Here is a 21,033-nt window from a genome sequence, read left to right on the forward strand (position 1 = left end):
GTGGATGGAGAAAAGGGTAAGTCTGTATTCTTTCCACAAACCGGTTTAGCACAATGCCTAATTTGTACAGCGTTGGTTGTGCATCCTTGCAGTTAGCTTAGCCTATAATTATCGTGCATATTACTAAATTGATATTTATGATTCTCCGAAATGCCGTAAATCTAAAGCTCCTATTAACGAGGTTTCAAAAGACATGGTGTCTTACAAGAAGATTGGTGCATTTGTAGTTGCTCCCGTGAGTAGCTTACTACATACATTTTTAAGAACTTTGCTACTTCCATAGATTCGTTTCTCCATATTTTCCATGTGTTCTTTGTGTCCTTGTCATTGCCTCAATTTTAAGGAATGTCAGATGTTACTTTAATTATAACTTAATTTTGATAAGTCAAATTTTATACCATTATCATACTTCGAGAAGTATATTTTCTTGTGATAACTCGTGAATTGGATATTTACGCATAATATTAATTGTGAAGCGAGTTATGGAAAGTCTTCAAAGATCGTGTCTTTGTTGTGCATTTGAATTGCAACTTCTTTATCAAATTCGACAAAGAATGGTTAGTAACTTTTCCATTATTTTTCAAGTTTTACAAAGACTAAGGAAGTTATTTAGGTTCATGATAACTCATATATTGTCCGTTTTCCTTTGGTTCATATCCCCGACTGAAAAATGGAACCTAGGGACTTTCCAAATGGTTGGGCTCCACCGCAACACATGATTGTTGAAGGTCTTGCCAGTCACAGTTCGTAATGCAAGATCCATGGCGAGGATATTGCTGTGAAATGGCTTAAAACAAACTATCGACTTACAAGAAAAAAATGGCACAATGCATGAAAAATAATGATGTGGAATCGTGGTGGAGCGGTTGGAGGGGTGGTGAATACATCCCTCAAGTAAGTTACATAGTCTATTTGCAAATATTTGAAATTGTGATTAATTATACGCAAAACAAAATAACCGTTAATCCTGTTTCTGTAATAGATAATTTCCCTTGAATCAAGAGCAATCACGCACAATGATGTGTGGGGTGATCTCAATTCTTATGTGTTTCTGGTGTACCTATATGCAGACTGGCTTTTTGGATGGACAAACGGAGTAGTTTTAGCATTTTTGGAAGAGTTTGGGTGGCCGCAAGACCGAAATATAGATTGCTGACACGCTGGGTACAACTGATAAAAAGGAAAAGTAGCATAAATAAACTGAAGCATAAGTAGAATTACAACCAGCTCAGTTACTTTCTAGGTTAACATTGTTTGATTCTGCTCTAACTACAGAGAACTTTCCGGCCATACTTATTACAATGTATCAGGACTCAGATGATAAACCCGAGTTCATTTCAAATATTTTGTTACCCTCATTTATGTACAACCGTTTGTGTTCTTGAAACAAAATGTACTATTATTGAAACTGTTTGGTTACCTACTTTGTTGTTGCCTGCTTAGGTGGATAGTGATCCATATGGTGTTTTTTCAAGTTAATTGTAGTTCACTACTTTCAGTAGGAAAATTTATACTTTTAGATAATATAGTTCGTATAAGGATTTCTATTGAACGATATGTGTGTTTAGTGTTATGTGTGTGTGTGTTCAAGTTCAGGCTGCTTCTATAGAGTTAGCGTCGCAGGCGACTCTATCAGTGCCGTACGGCACGGGCATACCCTACTATATGATAAAACACGAGAAAATCAAAATTATAAATATAAATCGCTTAACTACATGACACACAAAAATGTTGAATACATGACAGACTACTAGTCTCTAAACTCTAAATTGCTACTAATCCCCAATATACAATATTAATGTCTTTGCCCTCTTCGTCCAAAATTCTAAATGCTTCCAGTTTCACCCTTTTTGCTAGGAGCTGCCGCAACATCGGCTCCTCTTGCCGCTGGAACTTGGCCCCAAGAGAGATCATCACCTTCCCTCACAAACTCTCCAAGAAAAATTAGAAAAAACAAATCAGAAAAAGTGATAAGAATGAGTAAATGACTAACCTGGGAGGGATGGAGGTTGCCTGAGTGCTGCCACTGCTGTTGTTGTGCTGGAGTGCTCGGTGGTGGTGTTTTTTTTTTTTTTTTATGGTGAACAAGTGAAGAGAAGTAGAGAACATCGTGGGTTTAATAGTGTGGGCTTTTTGGGTGTACAACTTCTTATATGTGCCGTACTCACAAAAAAATAAAAAACCAAAACCCCAAAACTATTAAGCTTGTCCGACTAAGTGGAACAAATCGGCCGATTTTTCAATCCCACTCAGACCTCTAACTTTTTACCACATGGATTGGTGTAATAACTTATAGTGCTTATGCGCTGATTAATTGCCGATTAAGCGGCGCTTAAACTGCACAACTCCCAAGTCCCAATCAATCAGACCAAGTCACCAAGATATTGCGATAACACTTCAATATTTCTTCATTTTCGAACGTACTAGTATATATCGATATCGTGACATATAACCGGTTGGTGGAATCGTGACATATTAAAATCACTGAATAGTTAGGGGAGTTGCTATAAGTTCTTCGACATGCATCTCAAAAAGAGGAATACATTCCATGTTTTCAAATTTGATTTTGTTTGTAATAAATGGCAGCCACTTAATAAATTTTATGCTATAAGGCCGAAGTGGATTGTACTAGTTATTGCATTCACTTAATAAACATTCTATTCTGCTTAACTTGTTTAGTTTAGTGTGTGCCGACATATATTTTCTTGGTACTAGTTTTATTTTGTGGTATTGAATACAAAATAATTATTGAAAATTCACGAAGTTAAAATTTTGTTAATATAATATAATTGATTAGGCATATAAGGATTATAAGCAAAGTATAATTGAAATGTTGTACATATTAATATGTCTAACGCAAAAACTAAAGTTTATAAGTCATTATGTCTTATAGAAAAGTACAAATAAATAAATCATTGGCTAACACAAACAAAATTCCAACATTCCAAGCTGCTGCTACTGTAGACTGAATACATCTTCACCCAATCTTCTTTGAGAACACATTATACCGCCCTTAGGAACGAAATCTACGTCTAAATGGCTAAGTACATAAGTCATATAGAACAAATCAGACCCGTTTTATGTGCTAGAAGGAACTAAATGATGAGTGTGATAGAAGTTCATTTCACCATGCACCAGTAAGTAATACTCAAAAGACTCAGAGGCCTCTGTTTACAGACTACTTGCATTGTGCTGTGATGAGCAAGGTATGGTACCGAATGAAGAGTTTAGAAAGGAAAATCATATGATCAACTAACCGTGCATTTTTCATGCAAAAGCAATATTAACATTTAAGGTTACAACTTTGTTATGGACGAAATCAGCTAGCATATCCTAAATGGTATTTGCATTGGGAATACACTTCAATTCCTTCTAACTTTATTGTTTAGGTACAACGATATCCAATTCGCTAACAGTCCACTCGGTCAAAGAATTAGCATCTTTATACACTTCTGTTCCTAAATCAATGGACATCCATTGTCTTCTTGCTGGTGGTGTTCCAGGATCCTGCATTTTGAAATTAAGAGTCAATTATCAGTACAATAGCTTAAGATTGAAACTTGATCAACCAAAATAACTATAGTTGATATTCTACAACATATGAACACTACTTGCTCGCAGAAAATTATTTGATATAAATCAATTAGCTTGGTCAACCATTACTTTTCATAATTGTTGCCATCATGTGATCAGTAGTAGTTATCCACTATCAAGACACCACCAGATCGACCCCTCATTTTGATTCCAACATAAATCACGAAGTTGTAGCTTCTATAAGTAAGAGTGTGTACCTGATAGAAATAGAGTGAGGCGGACAAGCCCCCAACATCTAGCTCCCAAGTCCTTGAATCCCCAATCCATCCTTCACCTTGTTTTGTAGGATAACCATAAGCTCCCCATACCAGATGAGGTAGTATCTGAAGTATTTCCTGAGGTTGAGGATCGCTGAATGGATCAGAGGCCGTATGGTTCCTCTGGGTAATATGGTGGCTGCGATCCCTGATGTTGCTGTTGCAAGAGCAATTCCCCCGTCTTTCCTAATTATTGCACGATACAGGTATGTCTTTCAAGTACCCCCAGGCCCATCGACAAAGAAAACCCCACTGTTTTTCTTCTTCTATCACTTGTAAAATAGCTCTGTAAGCACTTAACTGTTCTTGATTCAAGTGATCAATAGACAATAAATCTTCATGTGGCACTACAACAGACAGCTCATTCTGTAAGAGTTCAGAAAAGTCAGACTCTAGAAGGAATTCCTTTTTCAAAGGAGGAAGATCTGAAAATAGTACCGGTTTTGTAGTACTAAGAGTTTACTTATATCATTGAGAACCTGATTGTGCAATACTTCAACACGTAGCTTAACTTCGGGTAATCCTCAGACATCGCCATGACAAACTCATCCCACAATCTGCGCACACCTGTTGGTTGACAGTAGACTAAAATCGTAACAAATAAACTTCTCAAAGCAGATGACATTTTGACTCTAGAAACTTCCTCAAGGCATGCTCGATAACTATCATCATTTTCTAAGAGTTCAAGTCTTTCAGCAGCTTCTTTGAAAGTTTTGCATCTCTCACCGTTAACATAAAGCATATCATGGAAAGATGTGGGACCCCTAACATGATTCAGAAGAACCCTGAGGAAAAATATGTCACCTTCCAAAAGATGAATGGTATATATTCTTCCAATAACTTTCAATGTTGATAATCGGCATCCTTTCTTTTGCAAGCCACCGTAATATTCAGGTATTCTCTGTATAATAATTGCCTTGCTTCATGATCATCTCTATATAACTTGAAAAAATTCAGTTAGCATAGTTTTAGAATTGAGCTCATCTGCAAGTACATTGGAGACAGACTGATGACTGTAGTATCGAAGCTGTTGCCTGTTGTGAGTGAATGTGTAGTCTTTCAACAGATGGATAAATCTTACTCAAGGCAAATTTACAAATTTTCCACAAAGCCTCAGGTGCACAATTCCATCTTCCATCAACAAAGTGTTGTATCTCATCAAACTCAGGTCCACGCCTTCTAGAGATACACAGTCTAGCCCTTTGTAAACATACTTGTAGAGATACTTAACAGATGAAATGCTACTGCAAACTTCAACATTAATATGACAATTATCAAAAATCATAGTACTGAAACTTATTTTGAAAAGAGACAATCTCCATCCTAATAATTTCTCGATTGTATTAGTATTTTAGGCACAATATCAATAATAGTGGACATCCGATTTCAAAGCTCGATTCCTGTATGAAAGCATTTATAGTTGTTACTTAATGTAAAAAGACAAAGCTAAAGAACATACAATATTGTAAAAAAAAAAAAAAAAGAACATACAATATTGTAAATAAAAAGAGTTTCAGTGCGTGTCTAGATACCACATCATGTCTAGCTACTCAATATTTTCTGTGGTAGATAGAGTGAATCTGAGAGTATATATAGCACTTGGCAGATCATATTGGATCTTAGACAATTTCCAATGATCGACACATCCCAAATTCTAACCTAGAAATTCGTCCTCCCTCTATGTTTAGAGTTTGATGACTTGATCCCTAACTGCTGCCACGTTTAATCTATTAGCCATCAAAATGACTCCAATTCCAGACCTAGCTCCAATATGCTTGTAAAGACTTAGCAACTTACATAATGAGATTTATGGCAATAAAACTGAAAGAGGAAACGTATAGAACATAAAACTGTTATTCAAATGTTATTTTCAACTATAAAGCCAACAACTACAATATCAGGATCCAACCTCACCTTCAAAAGTTCATCTAGAAATGCTGCATTACCAGTATTGGCAATAGCTAAAAGGTTGAGAGCTATATTAGGGTCGCCACCGTCTTCTCCATTATCTACCAGTAGAGCAGCTATTCAGAGATCCTTAAATTCCCTGTAATGCTGCCATCAAAGAAATTCAAACATTTTAGTACGTAGTATACAGAACCATCATAATTAACCTATCGAATTGCACACCCATCGATGTGAACGAAAAGACATGATTGTAAGAGCGGATTTGACGTCGAAAATCACGACCAATAGGTGTTTGGTCCTCAAAAAGTGCTTTTCTGGTGGGGATGCGATCTGAGTAAGCACAATCTTTCCAGATTACAACAAAAATCAGATGTCTCTCGACTTAACAAAAGGCCATGCAAAATCTATAGGTCCTTGTATCTGCTAGATGAAACGCAACAAATGCGTTTGAGTCTCTGAAATTCCTCGCACAGTTTCGATGTCTACGCATAAAAGTGGTGACTGGAGTCTGTTGAACCCCACTATAAGTATCTGAAATCTGAGAAGTAATGTTCTGATCCCTCGCAACTGCACCGACTACATTTGTTTGTCTTTGTTCGTCTCTCTCAGAAGTCTTCTTCTGTACCCTTCTAACATTTTGTGTATTTATTCTCTCATCATCCATAAGTAGCCTTCGAACTCTGTATCTTTCACGGGCTTGTTCTCTCATTTGTTCAATAGAGCAATCCATTCTGTCACATTCAAATTTAATCAAATTCATGCGTAAGTCCAAATAGGAAAAAATGTAATAATGAATTGAGGGAAGATGTAGAAAATGAATCGATGAATTAATGTAAATCACAAATATAATCCTAACCATAACAGTTTATCTATTGTTTGGAATAAACCTTTTTTAACGGCTGACAGATGCACCAAATTTCTCTATGAGAAGCACTGATGAAGCGACTTAATAGGATGAGATGAAGCATAGCATGAGATGAAGCAGTTTTTTTGGTAAGCGATTAATATCGGGCGAGTTATAAACCGTTTTGTTTTAAGAGGTATTTTTTTTTTTCTGAAGCAGATTATCGAAGTGAAAGGGTGCGACGTCGGTTGGGAGAAGAAGAGTGGTTTACCATTTTATTTTTATTTTTTTTGGGTAATATAGATGAGATAAGCGAATTTGGGAGTAAATTTGGAAAATATAACGCGTATTTTTTTTTAGCCAAACATGTTGAACCAAAAAACCGTTTTTTTGTGGGGAGTTCGCTTTCTTTATTAGAATAGATATATATATATTATCCATTTTCAACCTACACTCGGAAAGACAACAAAACCAGTTTCTCTTACCTCTGTAAAATTTAGTGATAATCAAGGAAATGATTCAGAGTATTCAGTGCGTGAACATAGTACTAGCAAGTTCAGTTTTCTTTTTCCTTACTTTTTTCACAATTAATTTTTCTTATTCATTATGGAGGAAATGGTAGGTTGTCACTTAATGTAATCTATTTAAAAGTTAAGACTACCTGCGTAGCTAGCTAGCCTCTACAGTGAAAGAGGAACTTCAAAGTAACATGTTCAATTGATTACTGTTTGGTGTATTGTTTTCTCTTTTCTCTTAACAAAGAGAAAAACAATTCCATTACAAGGCTGTCTTAGACAGTCTATTATCATCTCTTATTGAGGGTTTTTTGGTAGCCTATTTTGAACAGTGTGCCTGTGCACTTGACTCTTAGTTGTTTTTTTTTTCTCTTTTGTCAGAACTTCTCATAGTTTTAGTTTAAGGGGGCAGAATCTGGCAGTGAATAACTCTCTCAAAACAATGGTGTTGAGAGTCCTGATGATACTGATAGGCAGACTTCCAGTTGCGTGAGTGATAATGGCTCATTATTCTTAACTCCAGAGCTTAAGTACGCTTACTAACCAATGCAAGAACAAGTTCGTACGCTTTGAATGTGAGTCTAACACGGTGCATCTTCCATCTAGTGGAAAAAGTGAAAAGCAAACACATTGAGAATGCTCTTACATTGATAATTGTATAATGACGTCTATGTGGAGGTAACAGTTGTTGTTTGCATTGAGAATGCTATTACATTTCACTCTCTGCAAAATAGTGCTCATGATGATGCCGCTCAACTATACAGTCGAGCAACTGCCATGCTGAAATTTCTTAGGATGGTGCACATTTACTTATCTTGACGTGTAAATGTGTAATGATGAGGTTGGGATATGAAATCTTAGGATATAAAATAAGGAACTTAAGGTGTCGAATATTCCAAGGTAATATATGAAGTCATGACTCATGAGTAGTAGTGTGGACTTTGGAACGCAACTCTTGGAAGTATAGAAAATGTCATTGTTCCATTGTTAAGAGTTGACACTAATCTCAACTCTGGCTTAGTTTGGATTCTACTCCATCTTCACTAATCTTTTAACACAAGTGACAACGAATTAACCTTTTTGCAAGACAAAACTAATTGCAACTGTTTCAAAATTTAACGTCACTTATACTTAGGCCTCCATTGCTTAGCGATCCATAATTGGCCCAATGACAAAGTTTCATAGATTCCACCATTCTGTTGTCATCTTATCATATATATACAATAGGAGCTTGGTGCAATAATACTAGGATCCTAGTTTAAGCTATTCAGGACCCGAAGTCCTAACAGATTGCATCCAATTATTTGGAGAAGAAAAGAAAACAGAGCAAACAAACGAGAAAACGAAAATCCTAAACAAAAATATAAAAAATATTGGAGGGAAAGGAAAACAAAACAATTATGAAGGTTCTGGGGGGCACTCATCAAATTGGATTGGGGCAACAAAAAAAAAGATATATTACAAATTTGTCATATTACAAGTTTGTCATCAAAGCCCAGGTCCAACAACCAATCCAATCGGTCTCGCCATAACGAAACTCTTGGGTTGTTTGAGTGTACACTCAAACGACATCACCATGTAGTTTGAGTATACACTCAAATGGTTCATCACTGTCGCTTGAGACCAAAACTCTTGATCTTTAGCTTTACGATATGGTGGGTCAAGGTCGCTTGGGGACAAAACTCATAAAAAAATATTTGTTTGTCACGGTCATTTTAAAAAATCATCTTTCAAAAACTGGTTCTTAAAACTTTTGATCTTTTAACTTAAACTCGACGGGTTAAATCTTTTTTGGACTTAAAAAATTCGGTTTGTTTGTCACGATGTTCATTTAAAAATCATCTTTCACTTAATCAACCTAAACTCGAACTCAAACTCAAACTCGAAACGACTTCATCAAGCTTAGGCGAACTCGAACTCAAGTTTAATCAACCCAATCTTCCACCCAAACTCCAAAAAAAATATCAAATTTGAAATCATCAAGTTTAATCAACCCAATCTTCCACCTCAATCAAGTTTAATTAATCCAATCTTCCACCCAATCAAATTTAATTAACCCAACCAAGTTTGAATATATACTCAAACGGGACACGACTCGAATTGGGTGAAGTCGCCAACTTCAATTCTTATTGTTGATTTACAACTCAACAGTCGAAGTGTTCACACTTGAAGAAGTATGAACATGACAGAAAACTCGATTTTTTTTTTTTTTTTTTTTTTAAGTGAAAATTTTATTCATAATGATAACGAATTTTACAAATAATTAGGAGAAACGTGCAACAAGCTGTGTTGCAAGTCCATTCTGAATAGCAAATCCTATCTTTCTAAAAACAAACTCGTTAGAATCAGCAGTCATAACGTTACTGTCCATAACTTTCTAAAGTCGTTTGAGGAGCTCAACAGACTGTTGTTCCAATAAACCGAAAGTGTCGAAGCTAAACGGAATGAAACAATGCTAGCTAGTTAGCCTTGCAAACTTCCTCATGTTTCTCCATCTTCTCTGGTGCTGCCCTCTTAGCTGCTTCTCCCACCTCAAAACCACCATTCCCCAACCCTATCAACGGAGAGACTCCAGTTACATCAGCACATGCATGTTTTCCCTCAAACCAACTGTAAATCAAGACATCCGCAGGCCGAAGTATCGATCTGCCCTCATTCGGATCAGTGAGAAATTTAACAGGAGCTCCTTTCTTCACTTGTACTCCAACCCTCCAAAATACATCACACAAAATGTCTCTAACATGATCATGTCGGTATTTAAAACTCGAAAAATGTCTACAATGTGCTGCATGGTCCCCATAAGCATCTAATCTACTCTTTTTGCATACAGGGCAAAGACCACCATCAGAGTACAGAGGAATCATAAAATGGTATCGAAGAATGGCACGATACTCACCTGTAACATACGCTATCCAAGTCCCTCCATCGGAATAGCAAATAGAAAATCTTTTGCATATTCCGACTGCAAGCATCCAATGACTGCTTTCTGACGAGCAGATAATTCAAACTCCATCTCAAGACTAACAACCATCTTACCGTAGAAAGTTTCTGCCAAAACTTTTTTTTTTTGAGTTCAGTCTGGCGAGAGAGATGATACCGGCTAAAAAAGTTTGAAAAAAATGGTAGCCAGTATGCGTTGAGAGAGAGTGTATTGGGCTATTGTTGTTGGACTTATATCGGAGGCTGCCCAATGCAATTTGATGAGTGCCCGATTAAATCACCAACAATTATATTGGCAAACTGTACCCAATGCTATTAGACCCACTACAACAGGTCTGTATATATTATGTAGACTGCTGGTGCCGTTATAACCTAAAGGCTACTTACTAAAGCATTTACGAAGGACTGCAAGTCTGAAACACACAGATGGTGTTGTTTGGGAGAGAGTACAGTAGTTTCACACTTTCACAATACATCCCTGATTGAGTCAAATGCAATGAACCTGTTCTTCACTTGTTTGGTAGGTGGTTGGTTATTTGTAAGTCATTTCACACTTGCAATTCAAACTTTGATCTTCAGTGTGAGAGAAAGGAGTTTTAACATAAGGGTTCCCTTAACATAATGGTCAGCTGACAAATTGGAAGGAGTTGATGTGGTCTGTTGATCCAATCACTCCATACTCACTATAGAAGTCAAAACTCCAAAATTTCCATTGAAATGTTAGACTTTTCCGCAGACTCCAGTAAGCAGTAAGCGCTGTATCTGGTTTATAATATATTTCTGTGTGCTGCATTTATGAAACGAAAATGCTACTTTCATCCAGCAGGCTAACAGCCCAATCAATTAAAACCACGTTTTAGTTGAAAAACTTGCAACTTTTTTATCCTGTTCTCTCTTTTATTTTTTTATTTTTGGTTAAGAAAAACAAAACAAAATAACAACAAAAAGATGACACAACTCTTTTCATCCAGAGAACCATTTCATCTTTCCAAATTTGCTTAACCTTATCAAGGGCTTAATTTGAAATACAAAATAATAGAATGAAAACTGTAGGTTTTAAAAATCCTATTTTTTTATTAAGAAATAATACAAATTTTTGTATTTTATTTGGGAAGGACCAATTTTCAAATGTCTAGCAAAATTTAATTTTTCTCTATGTGATTCCATGTTGTCGATCTTTTTAACCAAAAAATTTCAGTCTAAATATTTATATTTTCTCAAAATTTGAAAATTTTTAGTAGTGATGGCAGATGGTTATTTTGGCAAACATGGTTATTTACGTCGAAGTCGAAGATGGAGAGGCAACCATGGCCTGTTACAGTTGAACAAGATGAATTTTTTGCTTTCTTGTTCTTGCATATATATCTTTTGAGAATTGCTAGCGTCCTGCCCCTCTACCGGGGTAGGACCATCCTAACCCACTAAAAGACAGAAATCACTAACTTCACAATTGTTTGGCCGGTTGGACTCTACATGGTTTTGAAATAAAATAGGATAATAAAAACATGAAGTAAAAACTCTTTTTAAAAACAAAATCAATTGCCAATCAAGATTTTTTAGAAGGCCTGATGGAGTGGGTTGTAATGGAGTCAATAATGGATGAATAGTATCTAGAGTTGTGTATGTATAACCCATTCATTTAGAAATAATGCTATCAGGAGCTCTCTTTTTTCCATTTTTTTCCTTTTTTAAAAACTTTAATATTGGCATGGAATCATTTAGATGTTATTTTGGATCTTTGGGTCAATTTTGCAGAAAAAAAATAAAATGAAACTTTTGAGTTTCAACATGGGTTGCTTCATTGGGTCCATCGTTAATTATTGGCCAAAGCCAAGAAGAAGATTTAGATAAATAATCTTAACTGATTTACAAGTAAATTTGGTGTGGTCGCCGGTGGTTGTAGTGGTTTGCAACTTGGCGGTGTTGTATGGTTTGAAACTTAGAGAAGATGAGAACAAGTTTTTTCTCAATGAACGAGAAACTGGTTGATTAAGTGGTCTGGTACTTTTTCTTGTCTTCTTGCGGGTTAGAATGGTCCTACCCCGGTAGAGGGGCAGGACGCTAGCAATTCTCATATCTTTTTATTCTTATTTGTTTTTTCAAAACAAAATTGAATAAGTACCAAATTTCTCTTGCGTAACGTGGCTTTTAGCCATTACAGTGGCTGTCCCCGCCGTAGCAGTACTCTTTATGAAAACCTGGCGCTTTTTGTCGCATTTTGAACGAAATCGATGTCTATGACTAGGGCGTACGTGCAGAAGAATATTATGACTTCAAACTGTAATTTTAAAATCATCCCACGTTGGCACAAATGTCTATACCAATGACGTAGTTTACCGAAATGCCGTTAGATGAAAAGTCAATTTGATCGTCGTTCTCAATTTTGAAAAAAATGGCACCTCTATTATCTGGGATTCAGCAGTGTAGCAAAGGCGCCCAATGTTATTTATGGGGAAATTTGAATTTCTTAGGCGGAGAAATCTCAGATTCAATTATTCAACCCTCAAACATCTGAATTTTCTCTCAATCAAATCCATTTGGTGGCTTTGTGCATTATTGCGCCCCATTGACGTGATGTTTGTGTCGCCACTAATGCGCTTTAGTTTGGATTATCTGATGTTACTTACTTAAAGTCAAATTGTTTGCTTCTGATTATTAGGCTGGTATTTGTTTTCATACTTCATAGTGAGTTCGGCAAACAAAATTTTGCGTCAAAATCCAAAGATAATGGACTAATACAAATTCGCCAGGTATGTAAAATGAACAGAAATTAAAGACAATAAAACCGAAAAAGAAATTCGTTAGATGAAGAGTCAGTATTAAAACATGGAAATAGTTATCAAAGTGAACAAAAAGTATTGTTCTTTAGTAGCTAAGCATCACACCCATGTAATATGATATAAGTCGGTTATCTACGGGTGCTCATATTACAAAATGGGAGTTCAATTTGGTTTTAATTTCAAGTAATGAAAATTTCACGACACTATGCATAATCGCATTGTCAAATATATGTGTTGTGGACTTACGCAGTTATGCCTCATGGGTGCTGGGTCCTCTTCTAAAATCCACTTGTAGGAGTTGTAGCTCACAGTTTACCACTTTACCGACTTTAGAAAGCTTGTTGCGTATTTTGTTTGAATTGCAAGAACATCGAAGTGGGTCCAGCCAAATTGCAATAGCCACGTGGGAATATGTCCACATGTTGTAACCCATTACCCATTCTGAGATGTATGTGAAGCCACTTAATGGCAAGTTAATCTCCACTTATGCTGAATATATCACAATCATTTGGTTTTAGCTGGCTCAAAGTTCAGCTTATGTTACAATAAGAGCCGAGCATCAACATATTTTAAGAGTTGTTTATTGAAAAAAAACGTACTAATTAAGCCTCAACATTCGTAGGGCATCAACCACGAGTCCATAATTCATCATTGTCTGACGAGCTCCATAATTCATCATATCGCACGTTCCACGTAAAACTTGTTTAGTTCTATAATCTCTACGTACAAGGAGAGAGATTTGGATTTTGAAGTTGGATGTGTCGGAGATAAATCTGTCCAAGTTCAAAAAGTTTAAAATCTTCACGTAAAATTCTAACAAATCGATCTAGTTCATCTATAATTTACAACTTAAATGAATGTGGTTCGCCCAATACAAACGACGGTGACCAAGTCATATTTTTAGGTTTCGGCTCTTTCCATGCGGTCCAAGTCACAGACAAGTTGCTTGAGCTCTAAGCCAGTAACAGGGTTTATACATCGAATAGACAACACAAATATTTGGGGCGAGCGAGACACGAAGCCAATCAGTGTCAATCTCCTCTGTCGGGGAGAGAGATAAAGAGAGCAACTCTTTTTCTATCCTTTCACGTCTCTTCTGGGTTTCCACTTTCCACCCAAACAATAAGGCGGTGAACCTAGAACTTGATTAAATTGCCCAAAACGAGAAAATGAGGCGCACCCATGGCCCCATCTCATCTCTCTTGGTGTGCTTGTTTGACCCCACACGTACCATATATCCATATGAACCTCCAACCATCTCTCCATTTCTAATCTTTACTTGCTTTCAAAGCTCATTCACCACCACCCCTCCTGCCCTCCACTCCACACTACTTCTCTCTTATATACACATCCCCACCTCTTTTCTTTATACTTTATTCATTTTTTTCCACAAACAATAATATCTTTCTCTCTTGCTACTTAGATTCAACTCCAATCAACCTATATTCTACACATTCTTTTTTCTTAAAAAAAGCAAAAAACATGTTTACAAAAATCCATTATCATCAACAACAACAAGATCAATACCAATACCACCATCACCACCACCACCAACTCTCTCTAGACCACCACCCCACTTCCGAAGAAGAAAGCAATGGACCTGATGGATGCATCTCAAAGAAGCCAAAGCTCGAAACCGAACTCGAACGAGGCAGTGGAGGACAAGAAGACGGTACTATAGAAGTGGCAAAAAGGCCAAGAGGACGTCCACCAGGTTCAAAAAACAAGCCCAAACCTCCCATCATCATAACACGTGAAAGTGAATTTTGCGCAATGCGTCCACTCTTTTTAGAACTACCCAATGGCCTCGACCTCATTGACGCTATAGCTCGTTTCACACACCGCCGCAACATTGGACTCACTGTTCTCACCGCTTCTGGTTCCGTGGCTAATGTTTCATTTCGTCAATCTTCAGTGAACATTAATCCTACATCCAGTTCCACTGTAACATTTCAAGGTCGTTACGAGATTTTGAATATATCAGCTACTTTTTTACCACCCTCGTTACCTGTTGTTACTACATCGGGTTCAACATCACCGTCGATTTTGCCATCTTCGTTTATGATATCATTAGTGGGTCCACGTGGTCAGATTATCGGTGGGTCCGTTGCTGGTCCTGTAATTACAGCTGGAACTGTTTTTATTGTTGCTGGTTCTTTTGATAATCCTTCGTATCATCGTTTGCCCATCGAAGATGATGTACCAAAGTCAGTATCCGATGAGAATTTGACTAGTAATGAACCATTGGTTCAGTCTTGTGGTATGACTAGTATGTATCGTTCTCATGTTCCATCCAATTCTTCTGATCTTATTTGGGCCCCGACACCTAGACCATCAGCACCCTTTTGAGTTTCGATTCTCCTTGTTTTTGTGAATTATTATTAATTCATTCTGTGTAGCTTGCTAGTAGTTCACTTGTAATTTTTTTTTAGTTTTTATCTTAGACATTTTTTTGTGTTGTTTTTTCTTGCCCAATTATTCATTTTGTGATGAAAGATAAAGGCCAATTGTCCTATTGTTGTAGTCTTGTAGAATAGTAATGGGGATACTTTGAAATGTGAGCCAGATGAGGGGTCTAGTTGTTGGTCTGATCTTATCTATTGGTGCAGTGGAAGGCAATGAATGTGATTTTGAACTTTGAAGGTGGAACAAAAGGTTGTTTGTGAATGTGGATTGTTGAACCTTGAGATGAGAAGTTTGATTTGGGTGCGGAGAGGGAAAATCTGTGATAAAAGTTTAGCCAACACACCAACCACTTGGTCAGGAATCAGGAATTCAGGATGAGAAAGTGATAGTTGTTCAGTGTGAATTGAATTGTTTGGTTCAGCTTTAAATACCAACTTACCAAAGTCGTGACATTGTCCTTCTTTTGCTATTTTTGGTTACTGATGTACTTTGTTTTGACTAGTACTTGTACAGCTTGGGTTTTGTCGATGGCTTTGTCCACTGCACAAGAGATTACATTTCAAATTTTTACCCGTAAATCAAATTATCCAAGTACATGCGCTAGAACGTGATTGGTGTGGCATTTTTACCAACAATATAATGTAGACAAACTGATTGGGGTGGCATATATGTTATATACTGCCATACTGGCATCTATCCCCCCAAGAGATCTAGAATTTGAGTCTTGCTCTTGCCTATTATGGGGTCATGCACTCCTGCCGGGTTTGTCCACCGCTCCATGGGTTAAGCCTGGTTAGTGAAATGTTTGCTGTCATTTCAATAATAGAACTTACCTGTATTTGCATCTTTTAGAAAGGTATTAAGAAGGTAGATACCTATCAAGAACAACATAACGGAAACCCTGTATCAGTGCTAAAAGAAGCTTCTAGAATTTTCATAGCAAAAGACAGATAGATACGTTGATCAGTTGATGCTGTAAAACTTTGTTAAAAAAAAAATTCTAATCTGGCTTTACTGGATTATAAATTTCCCCTAAACTACTGTTACAACTTACAAGGAACTTAGTCATTGAGCGATGAACTGAATTATCATCGCAGAAAGAGGAACAAAGGAATGGACCGGATGGTACGGTCAATGGTGGGTGCAAATAGGTTAAGGCAAATATGGCAAAGCAGTGTGAGTTGTGACATGTTTGGTACAAAATGAAAAAACCAAGTTGTCAACCATTTGTGTGAATGCGACCATAATTGTAATCTGAGACACCAACTCTGATGGCTTTCCCATTTTAAGAGAGGTGCATGCACCTTCACTTTTGGCCAAGACAAAACCCATGCTAATTATGTTTCAGACCTTGGCCATCTCTACCCATAGTCCCATACTGAATTTCAATGATGAGGTTATAACTGGATAGGTGTTGCTTCTTTGTCTGGCATCTAAAGACAACACATAGTGCGGTGGGCATGCAGCTCCTTCGGTTCCATTTAGTGTTTCTCTTTCTTTTCTTTTTTTTTTTTTTTTTTTTTTTTTTTTTTTTTTTTTCAAAGCACATAGCATCTTTCTTTGATTGTATTGTTCTAAACTTCTATCACTATTTTGGTTCAATGCAGAGTGATGACTAGATGGAAGCAAACGTACGCTTATGCCCAGTCACTGTTCACATACAGAAGCTCTAATAAATGAGCGTGGGCTGTGGAATGACTCTAGTCAAGAATCGAGATGCACGTTCGGTTGTTTTCAAACATATTTTAAACCCCTGCTGCTATTTTGTAACAGAATCCCATCTACCCATATTACATAATCTCTCTACTATTTAGTTCTCCTTAAATAATCTTTTTATTTTCTAAAAAAGAATAAAAATGGTCTATTTTTATTTCTCATTTTATCTTATTTTCTTTTTTACCCTTTTAGAATTAAAAATTTCTTCACTATATGTAAATATATTTTTACATAGTCATATATATGTGTAAAACTATATTTGCATAGTCATTGGAATTATAAAAACTTAAATTTATATAATAACTTTTGGGATTGAAATTTTTTCGACACATGACAGAATATATGTATATGTATTTTTACATAATCACATATATGTAAAACTATATTTATATAGTCATTGGAGCTATGAAAACTTAAATTTACATAGTAATTTTTTATATTAAAAATTTTCCTACGACACCTAATAGAATATAAATTTAAATTTTCTTATGAAAAAAAATTTTATATGAAAATTTAAATTTAAATAAGTTAAGGAGACTGTGTAATTTTATATTGTCATATATAAATACAAATTTACATAGAATATATTGTCATATGTAAATACAAATTTACATAGGATGAAGTTAGTCCGGTTTGTCTTTAAGCCGAAATTATAAGTAAAGATTGATGACGTTAGCCCTATTTGTCCTTAAACTGAAATTATAATTAAAGATTAATGACATCATTCCGATTTTCTTTAAATTCGAAATATAAATTTAGAGTTAGAATTTTAGTCTATTTTTTGACTTTGATGTTATATTTTAAATAATAGGAAGATTTTATACATTTGTTCGTTTCAAGAGATTTTTTGTGCAACCATTTAAACACATGGAGATTAAACCCGTTGTCTGCAGAATAAATAGTTAAATGCAACACAAAGTCTTAGGGTTTCGCCCTTCCTCAGGTCGACCGAATCTCCAGTCCTGGCTCCTGATGTTGAAAGTTGAAAGTTGAAACCACAGCTCAGTTACAACTTTCAAATTGAGCAGAGTTTGTATTGTTCAGAAACCAGCCCAAAGTCGCAAAGTCTACAGAGTACAGAGTACAGAGTACAGACTAATGAGCCAAGCGCCAAGCCCTTGAAAACAGAAGGCGCATAGCCACATACAAGCCTCCAAATTGGGCCAAAGTCCCAAATGACGGTGAACCTACGAACGACTCCACACCACTACCTGAAACTCAAACCTTTTAATCACACTACAATCTCATCTCCACCGTTGATTCTCAAATCATCAAAGAAAACAATGGTCACCAACGGCTCAGATTCTTCGTCATACACTGGCATCACAGAACAAGTCACCTTCGAACGTGAAATCAAGAAGAGCAAATTTATTGCCATTGCTGGTTCCATCACTCACGAACATTCCGCCCATTCATTTCTTAACCAGGTTTCTCTCTCAACTTTTCATTTTTTTTTTTTTTTTTTTTAATTTATATAAACTTGTTATTCTTTCAGGTTAAGGATACACGTGCTACTCACAATTGTTGGGCTTACAAGGTAAATTAAGTGGCTGGGTAATTTTTATTTAAATGGCCACTTACTGATTTGATTTTAGTTATAGCTAGGGGATCAATATCGGTGTAACGATGACGGTGAACCGTCTGGAACGGCAGGAAAACCGATATATTCAGCGATTGTTTCGTCTGGAATTGATAGGGTAATGGTGGTGGTCATCAGGTTGCTACAATTTTGTATATGATTTTATCATCATTTTTCGACTCAATATTAAGGGTTTCGTTTAGTTTATGATATTTATGGTTGCCATTCTTTGAGTTCTTCAGGTATTTTGGAGGCATAAAACTTGGTACCGGAGGATTAGTTAGAGCTTATGGAGGGGTTGCCTCGGAATGCCTTAAAAATGCTACCACTTGCCTTGTCAAATCTAAAGTAATTGATTAACCGTTCGTGTAAATTTCATGTTTACATGGAATCGTGGTTTACCATAAACCTCTGTTTGGTCTGATACTACTGTGATTTGTTTGTATCAGGTTTCAATTAGTATGGAGGTCCCTTATGATCTATTAGGAGTCGTTTACCACCAGGTGCGGTCAGTCTTACATCATAAATGAAACTTTGGGAGTGTGTGTTTTTTTTACTGAAAATGCAGTATGTTTGTTGAAAGTTGAATACAATCAGTATAGTTATCGATCAATTGTAAAAATTACAGTCAGTATACTTGTTGCTTTGAGTTAAATCCGTGAGACTGTGACCTAGATGTTGATGCATATTGTAATATAAATTAGATAGTAAAAACTTCTGTGACGATGAGTCAATAGGTGTTAACTGTTAAGGTTAGGTATAATAAGCTTTGGGCAAGTGAAACGTAGAAAGACCGAAAGCCAAGAGGAAAACCAAATAGAATATTGATTGAGGCGGTGAAAAGAGTAAGTACGACTTTGGAGGGGAAAAAATGGAATTTTGGTCGCTATTTCCAACTTCTTCTTTTACCTTCTATTTGAATCAGAACAGTAGGAGACATTTTTTCTTTTGGGTTAAACGTAGAGGACTCGCAACATGACAAACCCTGTTAAGGTTCTTTGCTTTGCATCGAATTAAACCACATACTCCACCGCTTGTGCAGCCCCTTCAATTTGTCATATGCTGGATACATTAAACTTGCCTAAATGTGTCATTGTAAATCATCAAACAATTCTATGCTGCACAGTTTGGTGCTTCTACTATTATAGTATTATTGAGTCTGTTACTCCGTTGACATACAATTTGAGTTCAGAAGAGTCTGAAGCTATTATGTGCTTTACTTCTATTGCACGATGTCTTTTCTTTCCATCATCTTATTTATTCTGTTTGATAACAATGTTTAACAGATACAATCATTTCAAGTCCAGGACGTCATGCAGGACTATGACACTAGTAATGAAGGTGTCACTGTTAGTTTTAAAGTGGATTATGACAAGGTTGATAGCCTGGAGAATGCAGTCAAAGCCAATTGCAGCAGACAAATTGTAGTTGTGAAGCGGTAGAGCAGAGTTGGTGCTAATACCCCAGTAGGAGGTGGTCTTCCATCGCGAATGAATGGTAGAGCGGTTAAATGATACATATATCCTAGAGTGCCCATTCCAGAGCTGGCTGCTGGGGGCGTATATTCCTTATGGATACGCCAGACCTGGCTTGAAAGTTGTAATACATGATGTACATACGTTTCTTCTCATCTTATACTTGAATTATTTGCACATACTTGTTTACAACTCTAGTAGATTGCTAAGCCACTTGGGCCAAGCTTAGCTGATTTAAAAGAAAAAGGAAAAATCAGTACTCCTACATAAAGTCGTGATTGCGTGTAACCAGAATTATTGGTTGGTTGAGTTTAGTGGGAAGTGGGAACTATCCGTCTATCCCCCCACTCAAGAACACTAATCTGACCAAACTCTTCAAAGTTCAAACTCCTTTCTACTTTAAAACAACTCTATTCAAGTTTTTTGACCAAATTTCTAGGTTGAGATTTCAAAAACAAATTTAGGTTACAGACAACAACTATATTAACGTTTTCACTTTGATGATTGATCATATTCAAGTCGAAAACAGTTGAGAGTCATTTCAACTTGCTTTAACTTGGCAGCGGCTGCACGAATCATTGGTGTCTCCATTCTTATATACATTACTTTTTATTTTCGATAAACATTCTTATATACATTACACATTTACACCACGTGCAAATTTATGCAAATTTTAGTTGTTTTCGACTTGAATATGATCAAAGTAAAAACTTGAATAGAGTTGCTTTCTGTAACCTAGATTTGTTATCGAAAACTCAACCCAGAAATTTGTGGAACCATGTCTTTAGTGCTACTGTATAACCGAATGCTTAATGCTATTGATTTTCCTTTTTTCCTATTCACGAATCACGCCATGGTTTTAGTGCGACTATAGGTGAGGTTATAACAAAAGCTAAATGTGGTATTGGGTGTTTTGCTGGAGTTTTTTAGTACAATTCTCAAACAAGTCCCTTAGTTATTCTCTCCGGACCTATAGAGCAAATACAGAAGCCATCGCAATTTCCCAAGTTGGTTAGAGC

The 21,033-nt window shown here is 36.3% G+C and overlaps 2 protein-coding genes and 3 long non-coding RNA genes across 8 annotated transcripts; 2 read left to right on the plus strand and 3 right to left on the minus strand.

The window, feature by feature from the left end:
- Positions 1-1,171: 1,171 nt before the first annotated feature.
- LOC147519439 (uncharacterized) lies at positions 1,172-2,689 on the minus strand. The gene is made up of 2 exons (XR_015214226.1): positions 1,994-2,689; positions 1,172-1,917 (listed from the first exon to the last, which is right to left on the minus strand). It is a non-coding gene; the product is annotated as an uncharacterized LOC147519439 (long non-coding RNA).
- A 556-nt stretch (positions 2,690-3,245) lies between these two features.
- LOC147519440 (uncharacterized) lies at positions 3,246-4,038 on the minus strand. The gene is made up of 2 exons (XR_015214227.1): positions 3,792-4,038; positions 3,246-3,507 (listed from the first exon to the last, which is right to left on the minus strand). It is a non-coding gene; the product is annotated as an uncharacterized LOC147519440 (long non-coding RNA).
- Positions 4,039-4,893: 855 nt separating this feature from the next.
- Positions 4,894-7,016, minus strand: LOC147519441 (uncharacterized). 2 transcript variants are annotated; one of them, XR_015212196.1, is made up of 4 exons: positions 6,647-7,016; positions 5,766-6,490; positions 5,211-5,251; positions 4,894-5,102 (listed from the first exon to the last, which is right to left on the minus strand). It is a non-coding gene; the product is annotated as an uncharacterized LOC147519441 (long non-coding RNA). The 2 variants fall into 2 exon arrangements; XR_015212197.1 differs by having other exon boundaries at positions 5,077-5,095.
- A 7,008-nt stretch (positions 7,017-14,024) lies between these two features.
- On the plus strand, positions 14,025-15,812 carry LOC147519442 (AT-hook motif nuclear-localized protein 28-like). Its single transcript, XM_086591031.1, has one exon. The coding sequence runs from the start codon at positions 14,321-14,323 to the stop codon at positions 15,185-15,187; it is 867 nt and encodes a 288-aa protein (XP_086447157.1). The 5' UTR covers positions 14,025-14,320; the 3' UTR covers positions 15,188-15,812.
- A 1,692-nt stretch (positions 15,813-17,504) lies between these two features.
- Positions 17,505-20,193, plus strand: LOC147519443 (ribosomal protein S5 domain protein). Of its 3 annotated transcripts, none has more exons than XM_086591033.1 (6): positions 17,505-18,387; positions 18,456-18,497; positions 18,562-18,677; positions 18,782-18,887; positions 18,989-19,042; positions 19,847-20,193. In XM_086591033.1, exons 1-6 carry the CDS (start codon positions 18,136-18,138, stop codon positions 19,979-19,981), a joined length of 705 nt encoding a protein of 234 aa, XP_086447159.1. In that variant the 5' UTR covers positions 17,505-18,135; the 3' UTR covers positions 19,982-20,193. The 3 variants fall into 3 exon arrangements, with proteins under 3 accessions (XP_086447159.1, XP_086447160.1, XP_086447158.1); XM_086591032.1 differs by having other exon boundaries at positions 17,757-18,387; positions 19,826-20,193; XM_086591034.1 differs by lacking the exon at positions 18,456-18,497 and having other exon boundaries at positions 17,517-18,387; positions 19,826-20,193.
- The last annotated feature ends 840 nt before the right edge of the window (positions 20,194-21,033 follow it).

This window comes from Coptis chinensis, chromosome 2 (assembly GCF_015680905.1).
Source record: "Coptis chinensis isolate HL-2020 chromosome 2, ASM1568090v1, whole genome shotgun sequence".
NCBI lineage: Eukaryota > Viridiplantae > Streptophyta > Magnoliopsida > Ranunculales > Ranunculaceae > Coptis > Coptis chinensis.

Coding starts and splice junctions, on each gene's coding strand:
- LOC147519442 (XM_086591031.1), top strand. CDS start 14,321: ATGTTTACAAAAATCCATTATCATCAACAACAACAAGATCAATACCAA.
- LOC147519443 (XM_086591032.1), top strand. CDS start 18,136: ATGACGGTGAACCTACGAACGACTCCACACCACTACCTGAAACTCAAA. Junction 18,888..18,988: donor CTTGCCTTGTCAAATCTAAA/GTAATTGATTAA, acceptor TGTTTGTATCAG/GTTTCAATTAGTATGGAGGT. Junction 19,043..19,825: donor TAGGAGTCGTTTACCACCAG/GTGCGGTCAGTC, acceptor AATGTTTAACAG/ATACAATCATTTCAAGTCCA.